We start from the raw sequence: 11,819 nt of genomic DNA on the forward strand, positions 1-11,819 counted from the left end.
GTAAACAAAGGAGATCTGTTCAAGATCATTGACCTTACATTTAGGATCAAAAATTATTTTTATGGTTTTCCTTTAATGTTAAGTAATTAATGAGAATAAAAACATAAAAATTGTTACAATGCGTAACTTTTTAGTGTAAATATGACACGATTTAAAATATAGTGCTAGATTGATCTAGCACCACATAGAGGATTAAAGTTTATATATATATATATAGTGACTGCTTGACGTGTAAATTTGTTTGAAATCTCTATATATATATATTATATATATTATTGAATCCAAGATATTATCATATGCTCAAACGAGATTTATTTCCGTTTGATTTCATTTTTGACAGCGGTGATAATGCCAAAGTGTTCAGAAAAAAAAGTGGTTCACCGTGTTCCTCCTTTTTTTCTTCACCCTTCCATGCTTATGCACAGGAAAGTAAATTGTTCTTTGTTTGTTTTTCATATACACACATACTCGATTATATACTGACGAATACAAATCGTGTCTTCGAGACGGATAATAATTTTATAATCTTTAGAATAGCTTCCCGAAAATGTTTAACTGTCTGTGTTTCATGAATGATTCATGAACAATTTTCACAGACTTTCCGTGTTTTAGCGTACCATAAGATATAACTTAAGTTTTAAATAATTATTGTAATTTCTGTGTCAGAAATTTGTATATTTTCTGTGTCACAATTTGTATATTTTCTATATGTATCCTTTTAAGATTTTACTCCGGAGACCATGAGCGTTTGATACTAGTTCGATCGAGCGGCTGATTACTAATTAAAAACAAAACATAAAAAAAATATTAAAAAAAAAACAAACTTTGTAACGAAGTGACCAAAGTTAAAAAAAATTTATAGAGAAACACAATCGCATAATCTTCCATGGTCGTGCGCTCTGTGGAGTTTACAGAAATATTCTGGGTGCAGGCACTGGAAATTAATGCGTGAAAATTTTTCAGTGAAAAAGAAAAGTAAATACTAAAAGAAATGATCTTTTATTCTGACGACCATTCGAACATGTAAATTTTCTGCTATATATATATTAATTCAGTGTAATCTAGTTATTTAACTAAAATATTTCATAGGAACGTCCAGTTTTATCATATTTTTTTTAATCGTAAAGATTGTTCGAAATGATTTTTAGAATGAAAAATATTGTGCAAATATTGAATGATAAATGTATGTTTTTATTTGCTTGCACTTAAGAAATTGTAATATATTTCTCCTATGTCATACAAATATTGGTGATGAAATTATACATTTCTGTTGATATAACATAATCTCAAGCAGACGTTTCCTTTTTTTCTTTTTTCATTAATCTGTTATCAAAGAAATAGGAAAAGAATATGTTAAATGAGAATTTTATGTAATCAAAAGATTAAATCATTGTATAATTTCTTATTACCAGTTTGCCTGTCACTGGATTCCCTGAACAGAAATAAATGCCTGTCTTATAAAAGACTATTTTTTCGTGTATAGTAACTTATATCCTATATTATTGCATTAAATGAACTTATAAAAAAGACAGTTATAAATCAGTCAGATGCTAACATGAGACTAGACTAATTAGTTTTACACATGGTATTTGTTTTTCTTGCTCATTCTACCGGTTGTCGGTTTTTATTGACCGTAATGTGAAACCCAGCTCTGACCATTTTACGTAGGAATCATCATATCTATGTATATTGATACATTTGTGGTTGTAAAAGGAAATGAGTGTTATATTACCATTTAAGAACTATTTCCTATTATATAGTTACGAAAGTGCAAATTGTTTAGTGAATATTTGAAAGAATAATTGCCAAGATATATATTTAATGAAAACTTTAAACTAATAAATTTAAATAATTTGCATATTATATACATATATAGAATCATTGTCAGTATTAGATATTTTTTATTATTTTTTTTTTATTAGTAAACAATTTATTTTATTTTTTAATTTTGTTATGTATTTTTATTTAGTTCCTGTAAAGAAATGAGTAAGATTATTATTATCTATAAAAGGAATTTTATTATTATTGTATATTGAAAAATTCAAAATTAAAAATTATTTTTTATTATGTATAAAAAAATAATATATAAGTATATATGTTTTATTAATTTTATTTTATTATATATATTTCAGGTAATTATTATTGTTATTAATGCATTCTGTTTTTCCTAGCAAAGTTTTATACAAGTGGTTCATTCGCCCCTAATCGAATACACGTGTATTTCACATGTGTATTCATATAACGGGAAGGGATAGGGTGGGAGTTAAAGGCAACACATTGAAAAAGAGGGAATTCTGAAGAAAACTAAGGAAGACACGACAACTCAGTCGCTTATAAAATGAGCCACCGATATAGTCGGATGTCTTTTTTGAGTTAAGTGTAGTTGTGTAACGATTAACTAGTAGCGATATAGTGCATTATGACTGCACGAAAGAGAGAAGAATCATCAAAACAACGTTATCAAGCTAATGCACGTGAGAGGGATCGTACTCATAGGTGAAAATTATTATTAAATAATTTTTATTTTTTTTATAAAAAATTGAAAATTTATTTTTTAATATGACAATGGTAATAAAATAATACTTAACTATGTATTTGTATTTATATTTATATAAAATATTATATGTGAAAGATACAGAATATAAAAGTTGAATTACAATGATATATTATTCAAAGTAATTAGAGGTAATTATTCAATAATTTGAGTATTATTGTATTAAGGTATTATTGTATAATTGCAAAATTAAAAACCTCTAAATGCTTTGACCAATGTGTAAACGAGATATTCGTCTTTTGGTTCAGGAGAACATTCAATAATGCAAAATTCACAAATACTCTTAAGAAGGGTAAGGAATTCAAACGTGAAATTCAAGAAATCCAATCTTCGCTGTGCAGTGTGAATACGGCTTTCAGTGCCTTGAGAACTTTAATACCAACGGAACCTATGGATAGAAAATTATCGAAAATAGAAACATTGAGATTAGCAAGCAGTTACATCAGTCATTTGGGTGCTATTCTTGTTGCCGGTCCTATAGATCAACCCTGCTTACGTGTTGAGGGTACTAATGGTGTTTATGAAACAAATCATTGGGCTGATTCACAAACAAGACGGCAAGTTTGCACTTTTTGTCTTGCCATGCATAGAAAACATGTAAGTTAATAATAAATCCCGATATAAATAATAAATAATACTTATTTTTCATAATATTAATTACTTACTATTTATTTATTAAATTATTTAACATTTATTTATAAATGTTATTATTATATAATAAAAATTTAAACAAAAATTGCAATAGCAGAAAATGAGGATTTTTAATAATGAATAATTTTTTAAATTTTCAGAATTTAAATTTTACGTCAGGTGTAATTTCAAATTATTAATGGAAATATTTCATTATTTCTGCAATGAATTTATCATCTGTAGATTAAATAATGTATACAAATTAAAATTTATTAAAATTTTTTAAATAATTTACTCTATATTTTCTGTATATATATAAATATTTTATAATTTAATAAAATTTTTACATAATACAACAAATACATAACATTATTTTTTATTATTATATCTAATTGTATCTATTAGTTTATAGCGTTTATTATATAAATAGCAAATAGCATGATAATTTATAATATTAAATAAATAATTTTTGAATAAAGAATAAAAAATGTATGCAGATATGAATAATATAAATTCTTTAGGTTGTATATTCAAACATCATTTGTTATTTATCTTATAACATTTGAACATCAAATATCCGTATAATTGCTAATACTACTAGATTCAAAGCAGCGTTATCACATATTGTTAAATATATTAATTTAAAAAGTATTTGTTTATTTTAAAATAAAAATTCATTATACAAATTACTAAATAAATTTATAATATTAATAAGCATGAAAAAAATAAATTTGTTAAAACATTGATAAAATGATAAATTTCATATTGACAAGAGCAGTACGGCGGCGAATGTTTCAGTCTTTCGAAGTCAACAATGCTGTGAAGAAGCACATTTTAGTTTTTCTTCCGTTTTCGTTTCTCGTTTCAATTTCAGTGTTTTTATTCGGTTATTCATTGAGGACTAGTTCATAGATAATCATGTTCCTCATTGAGAAGCAGTTCCTCGAATGTTTGTGTATTAAAAATTAGGTAAGTTTCGCAAAGAAAAAAAACTTATATAAACCATAGTAACCGCAATCAATCACCGCCATTATGATAAAATTAAATTTATTCAAAACTTGATGATTTAAAAGATATAGATTTTAATATTAAAACATGAATATTCATATATTTATGATTAATAATTTAAAATTTTCATTATATAACTATATATAAATCAATATTTGTATTATTAAAACACAATGTTAAAAATAAATTTTCTAAATATAATTAAAATTTTCGTAATGAGAGTAATGGTGATTTAGAAAATTAAGATCTATTGTGTATTATTTAAGATAAATTGATTTGATAAATATCATTATATAGACTATTATTATACTGTAAGAAATTTTAAAGATTTATTTCTCTCTTCCGAAACATCTGAGTTCTTATCTACGAGGCTGAAGGTCTGGACGTGTTTGACGAATTGGAAATTTAAAATCAAGAAAATTAGCGCCTTAAACAGCGCGTATGACCGCCATCTTGTAAAAGTGTCTGTAGTGTTTGGAGGTTTAGCGAGAAGGAACAGCAGCTTCGCCGGAGGCTGGAAGTCCTTTTGAAGTGGTTGCAACGGTCCTTGGCAGTCCCTGGGCACCCAGGTGACCTCGTGCGAGGCCAGGGTACCTACAAGCTGCTAGGACAACCTCACGGCCAAAAAGCTCATTTACACGCCCGACTCTCGCGAAGATGGTGAGCATTCTTACACGAAGATTTTCATCTAACCCTCTGACAAATTCGTTTTTCGAATCGTGAGTACATTTTATTTGCAAATATAATGTTACAATTGTATGAGATAGCAATTGTATAGACTGATTTTTTTGTCAAATATTTTCGTTTATTTGTAATTACTGTTGCGAATTTTACTTATTAAATGAAGTAAAGTTCTCACTTGTCAATATTTTTAAGTAGTGTTAGATTAAAGCGGTCGTTATGACGATTTTGATACATATCGTTGACAACTCTTTTGTGCTTCTTTCTAATACTTTCATACCTGGATAATGTAGCATAACCTATGTTTATTTATCATCCTATAAAAAAAAGATTGATCTTAATGTGCAGATCGAGGAATTGTTTTTGTTTGCAAACTTTCGGATCACTGACAGCGTAGTAAGTTTCGTATCTATATTTAAATGTCATATACATATACAGAAATTCCCTCAAGTTTATATTTTTCCTTAATAAACAATATTAGTTATTTGGTATCTTTATTAAAGAAGTAAATTTATTAATTTTTAAGACAAAATATAAAAGTTTTTATTTAAACTTTATATTTTTATGGTCATTGTCTTTCATTATTTTTTTAAAATAAATCATTTAAATTTTGAAATATATAAATATATTTGACATAAAAATCTTATATAATAATTTTATTTTTATTAAGTTATTCTATATTTTTCATCCTTTTTTACTATATCCTTATATTATACATAAATATTAGCAGCGTTCTTTTAATATTAGTCATGTTATTTAGAGTTCGGCATCCACGGGTGGAACTGAGGGGTCTAGTCCAGCCTCTAGCCCTGCCTCAGCAACAAGTCTCACCATGGCTGCTCCAAAATATGGTACTTTGGTTCCAAATCGCATCTTTGTAGGCGGCATTTCAGCTAATACCAGTGTAGAAGAACTTGCTCAACTTTTCTCTTCCTATGGCAATGTAAAGGCTACAAAAATAATTGCTGATCGTGCTGGTGTCTCCAAAGGTTATGGATTTGTTACATTTGAAACTGAAGAAGAAGCTAAAAGACTTCAACAAGAGGTTTATAATGCATATTTTTTATATAAATTATTTAATATATAAATTTTTTATATAAATGCATATATTTAATATAAATTTAATCAAAGATATCAAATTATAATAATATTAATAATAATAAAATTAATAATAATAATATTAAATTATTTTGTTTGTAGTCTGAATGCATTGTATTAAGGGAAAGAAAATTAAATATAGCACCTGCAATTAAAAAACAACCTTTCAATAGATCTTTGGATGGTGGTTCTGGATCACCACCCTCTGTGCCTACTAGTACTTATTATTATCCAAATGGTTAGTGTATTTATATCTTATAATTTTATAAATGTAATTTATTTTAATAGTTTTATAGATTTTTTATTAAAATTATTTTTACTTATGCTCAGGAATGGGACTGACATATCAAAATGGTATGACATTTTACAATACAACAGCTCCAACACCAACAACACCAATTGCTCCACCAACTGATCCAGCAACTATTTATCAAGCTACCGGAGTATTCGGTAAATTTCACAAAAAAACATAAACATAATTATAATTTTTTAATTAATTGAATTAATTTATTTTTTTAAATTTATTTTTTAATTAAATTTTGAATTAATTTATTGAATTAAAATATTTCTACTAATAAAACTATTCAATCTTAATTAATAGGGCCACAAGCTGCTGGTCATCAAACTTTCGCACCTGTGATGTATCCGTGTCCTGCTCCATCTCTATATATGCCACAACAATATCAATATTCACCTATGCCGGTAGGTAATAATAAACAAATAAAAGATTGTGCCGACTTCTTTCTCTGATACTACTCCTTTTTAATCTTGGGTCCTTTGTTCACACTTTATCATATGAATTGTCTATGGGTATAGCTTGTATTTATATTAAACGGTAAATCGGTTGCGGTTTGACAGACAAATGGTTTGATGGGAGAAGCCATACCACCGGCGTTTCTACCCAACCCTCAGCAAATGCCTACTTACGTCCTTCTCGACGCTATACAGTATTGAGGTCTAAAGGTACATGGTCTATGCTAAATGACTAGCATGCAACGCATTATCTTTGTGCGTTTACTTTGTCAAACTTCTGCATGGCCTATCAATGCATGCATCACTTATCTTTTTTTCACAATTTATAATTTATATTAATAATTTCACATATAAGTTGTACGCGTAAATGAACATAAGTTTAGTCATTAAATACACATTTATTATGCTTGTATCACAAAAAAATTGTATTATTGAATGAAATCATATAGAGTGTATATCACAGTGTAACATTATTGATGATTTCATATTGTTTATATTTTCAAGCGTGCATTTATGTATCTTTCGACTTCTTTCTTTTGTTGTTGTGAATTCTATCACATTTTTATATTGTATACAGATAATATAAAAAAATATGTATAATATTCATTATGTGATAGCCTTTTATTAAAAAAAAAATAATAATAATAATATAATAAAAAAAAAAATAAAGGTAAGGTATTTAATATTTGAAAATCTCTTTGTTCAATAGCAAAGATTTTTCTTTCATAGCATGTATATTGACGTTAATATATTCTTCAAAACACATGCAATTAATATATAATATTTGTTATCTTAAAGATAAATTATTCCTATATGTTTTTTTTAATAAAAATTAACTCTAATAAGTAATATTTTTTTTTTGTGTAGTACGAGTGTTATGCAGGGGCAGTTGCCGCCGGAGCTCATCAGTACTTGTATCCTACAAATAACTCACAAAACAATACAAGTGGCGGTAACAGTAATTCTGGAAGTGGTAATAATGGCACAGGGGCGACCAGTCCACCGACGGGTCCTCCACCACCACTTCCATCTTTACCACCACCACCACCGACACATTTTTATCCTCCTGCCGCTCCACCACCGCATCATCATCCACCGGTGCCTGCAGGTCCTGCGCCTCCTCAGATGGATCATATTTACTATCCTTTCGCAGCCGGGCCCCATCCGCCTCCACCACCACATGCATCCATGGGATTAACTGATCAACAATTACTACTTTTCCCTTCTGATGCCACATGCCAACAAACATCTTCATCTGATGGTCAGGCTGCTCCTCAGGAGGTAAGTTTTTTTCTTTTTTTAGAAATATATAATGTAATAAAAAATTATCAATACAAAATTATAAGGAGTACTCTGTACTCCTTATAATTTTGAAACATTATAGGTTTATATAAGATAGGGCACAACGTACAAAATAGCCATGAATACATACATTTTATTACTTTGTAATTTTTTAAATTTTCTAGTGAACATTTCTAGTGAATTACAGATAATAAATTTCAATCTGGAAACAATTCAGTAATGAAAAATTATTTGTTTGATCAATAATATTTAAATTCATTATAATATGTTTTACTTTTCTATTAGATAATTTTTAAATACTTAATTTTTGGGAAAAAACAGAAACTATATATTTTTATATAATTAATTGATATTGGCTCATTTTACACGCATGCAAATTATTTTTGAAATTATTACAGATATAACAATATGTTGTTTTAAATTTCATTATTAATATGCAACTCTCATTCTCGTACAAATGTATCCATAATATCATATTACTCGATCGAATATATTCATTAATTAAGAAAAGAACAACACACACGAAAAACTACCATCTGTAAAATAAATCGCAGGATTCTCGTTCGACATCGAGCCACTCGGAGCAAGCACATGGTGAAACACAGGCTGCTTCAGGGTCAGCCACACCCTTGGTGTCCTTAATGCCCGTGAAATTTCCCATGTCCGGTCGTTACACCAATTATCATCCGATCGCGATACATACCGCCAACTTGTACAGTTCCCAAACGTGTTTAAACGAAACTGACGATTGCAGTGGTAATCAGATGCATTGTAGGACGATCGTTTATCATCCAGCAGCTGTTTACATTCCTCATACACATACACCTCCATTTCATAATGCATCCGGTGGTACAAGTCTGTTGCCAACACCGCCATCCGTATCACAGCAATTATTTGATTCGACCAACAAGAATCAGTGCTTCAATTCTAGAGATTACACGAAATCCGGCAGCGTAAACACCCTAAATAATTATTCGAAATCGCAAAATCACGGGATCGCGTTATCGCATCAAAATCCGTTCGTTCGAGCTCAAAACTTGGGGAATTCTCAGCCGTACAAACATAGTAACTTAGACGGAGGTTATAAATATACGACGCCGGCAATGAGCTCGCGATTCTCCATGCAGTATAACAAAAAGGCGGCTGGTTCGAACGTGGGCTCACCGGCTTGCTTCGTAGCACAAAAATCATCGGAGAATTATAATTCAACTCAGAAGTCGGCTGTTTTCGGATCGAATTCAACCGGTGGACAGCCGTATAATTGCACGAATTCACAGAAAATGTTCAACCCGGCAACGAATTTTGATTACGCGAATAATCGTAAAAATAACACTGGTGGGGATCAGTATTTCGAGAACACGGCGAAATCGAATAATTATTCTACCCGTAAAAATACGACGAGCTATAGGAACAATGGGGTGATTGGCGGACAAACCGAGGGAAGTAACAATTCAAATAGTCAATCGAATGATAAATACGCGACTAATATCGAAAACGAGAATAGTACTTCGCAGGGTATACAAGGGACGGAGAATAATAGTTCGGAGAAGCCGGTGAGCCCACCACCAGCACCATATTCGCCCATGACAAGACCCCTTCCAACTTTGTCACCACCCACCTCCCAGGTCCAGTTCTACAATCCGGCGCAAAACCGTTATCAGCCATCCTTAGCCCCGTCTCAACATCAGCAGCCACAGCAGACGAATACTCAGCGTCGTTACACCATCGCTCCTGCGTTGTCTGCAAGCAGAAAACCGACGGAGAAGTATACAAATTCCGGTTCCCAGCCAACCACCACGACAATGTTACGACAAAGCAAGTACAAGGTGAACGGAATTATGCAGACGGGTAACAAAGTGACGGATGATAGTTTGGGAGGAGCTGGAGATGCTCCACCTGGTGTTGGAAGAATGCCTATAACACCACCGGGAACACCAAGGACTCATCCAGGTCATCCTGCTGGCGATCAGGGTCAGCTGAGCGATACGTGCCATCAGATGCAAGCTCTGAGCCTTTGAACTCGTTTTCTCGATATATACATACATAGAAACACGTATGTATAAACAGGCTCGATTCGTTTTTCCTCCCTTTCTTCTTCTTTCGGTCCTAACCGTACGTTTAATAACGATGCGTACGCGTTTATATATAGGTTAGAATAGATAGATAAAAATATAGATTAGGTAGATAGATGATGCATCTCGATTTCGAAGCCGTATGAAAAAGCAAGCAAAAACAGAATGGAAAGTATGCTGATTCACGGACGATCCCTATATATTTTGAAAACTGCATAGAAACATGAGCGCGAACGGATACAAATATCTGAAACATGTTTGCTCTATTCTCTTGTGATCTCAATCCCAAATCCCAAATTAAAAAGATACGAAAGATATGAAAAAAAAAAAAAAGAAACGGAAACGAAAAAAAAGATGAAGAAAAAATAATTAAATAAACTCCATATGTAAATTAATGCTCTTCGGTAAATTATTAAACATTAACTAAATTGTTAAGCATTTATAAAGAATATATTATATATATTATATATATATATTATATATATAAGATAAAAATACGATATTTAAAGATTATTATATTAGTTATAAAAAGAAAACGATATACACGATTAATATATATATTACACATATATATATATATACATATACTAAAATATATTGTATATATATAAATATGTATATATATGCATGTATTTATCGAAGAGAGCATATATAATTAGAATAATGAGTGAAATGAGGAAAAAAAATTCGAAGTCAAGCTACAATATTATATATATATCTCTTTAACAAAAATCGAAATGTTTAACAAAAGAGAGACGAAGAAAAAAAAATTCTATCTTAATAGATATACAGATATGCTACATTATTTAAAATCTATATATGTTATATATGCAGTATTTAATGTTTATGCGCGATAGGCTCGACAAACCATTGAATCTCACGAGCAAGGCTAGAGTAGGATAGATGGATTACAAACAGAACAGAAGAAAATAAACAAAAAAAAGAAAAATATATATATGGTAACAACAAATAACATGTTATTATCGTACAAAGAAGAAGCGATTTGTTATGTGTTCAAAGAAAAAAAATGGTAGTGACGTTGACGATAATGAAGCGGAAGGGTAATAAGGTGGCGAAAATAGAGTTGATTTCATAAAACGGTTGCTCAAGGCACTGCCACATCTCTCAGTTTTGATTTTCTACCTGAAACAAGGTAAAACCAAGTACTTATAGTTTGATTAGAGTAACCGTGAACACATTCTCACGCATTTCGAGACACTATAATAGGAAAAATATACTAATTTATTTGTTCTTTTTTTCTTTATAATGGTAAATTATCCACGTAAACAGGAGAAAAAAATATTTAGAAAAAAAAAAAAAGAAAAAAACAGAAGATCGTAAAATAGCTATTACAAAAATAAAAAAAAGAAAAAAAAAGAAAAAAAAAAGATGCCCCAAATACCCGAAAATGAATAAAATAAAAAATACAGTTTAAAAGAACAAAAAAAAGTATGTAATAATGAATTAAATAAATGTGTCGGCTGTGAGCTTCCAAGCAAATAACAATAATTAAATTATTATAATATAAAAGGTTAAATAATATTCTACCTAATTGTTATAACGTATAAATTTCTTTTATCTATAACGAGAAATTTGTTATCTCATATCTCGCATATTGTAGCTATTATTGTCTATTTAAATGAGGAAAATGGAAAATGATAACGAACTAAAGATTTGTGGCGCTGTGATTTAGATATCGCGGTGAAATATATATATATATA

The 11,819-nt window shown here is 29.7% G+C and overlaps 2 protein-coding genes across 6 annotated transcripts; both read left to right on the top strand.

Annotated features, from left to right (window-relative positions):
• Positions 1-2,101: 2,101 nt before the first annotated feature.
• LOC116185743 (transcription factor 15-like) lies at positions 2,102-3,384 on the top strand. Its single transcript, XM_031510890.1, has 3 exons — positions 2,102-2,496; positions 2,803-3,151; positions 3,346-3,384. The coding sequence occupies exons 1-3, from the start codon at positions 2,420-2,422 to the stop codon at positions 3,382-3,384; spliced, it is 465 nt and encodes a 154-aa protein (XP_031366750.1). The 5' UTR covers positions 2,102-2,419.
• Positions 3,385-3,984: 600 nt separating this feature from the next.
• On the top strand, positions 3,985-10,442 carry LOC102671892 (ras guanine nucleotide exchange factor Y-like). Of its 5 annotated transcripts, none has more exons than XM_006616659.2 (8): positions 3,985-4,153; positions 4,520-4,911; positions 5,621-5,918; positions 6,074-6,209; positions 6,302-6,421; positions 6,573-6,673; positions 7,592-8,005; positions 8,581-10,442. In XM_006616659.2, the coding sequence occupies exons 3-8, from the start codon at positions 5,706-5,708 to the stop codon at positions 10,042-10,044; spliced, it is 2,448 nt and encodes an 815-aa protein (XP_006616722.1). In that variant the 5' UTR covers positions 3,985-4,153; positions 4,520-4,911; positions 5,621-5,705; the 3' UTR covers positions 10,045-10,442. The 5 variants fall into 5 exon arrangements, with proteins under 5 accessions (XP_006616722.1, XP_006616721.1, XP_006616723.1 ...); XM_006616658.2 differs by having other exon boundaries at positions 5,634-5,918; XM_006616660.2 differs by having other exon boundaries at positions 4,520-4,852.
• Positions 10,443-11,819: the final 1,377 nt, after the last annotated feature.

The sequence above is a fragment of the Apis dorsata genome, unplaced genomic scaffold (assembly GCF_000469605.1).
Source record: "Apis dorsata unplaced genomic scaffold, Apis dorsata 1.3 scaffold_269, whole genome shotgun sequence".
Taxonomy (NCBI): domain Eukaryota; kingdom Metazoa; phylum Arthropoda; class Insecta; order Hymenoptera; family Apidae; genus Apis; species Apis dorsata.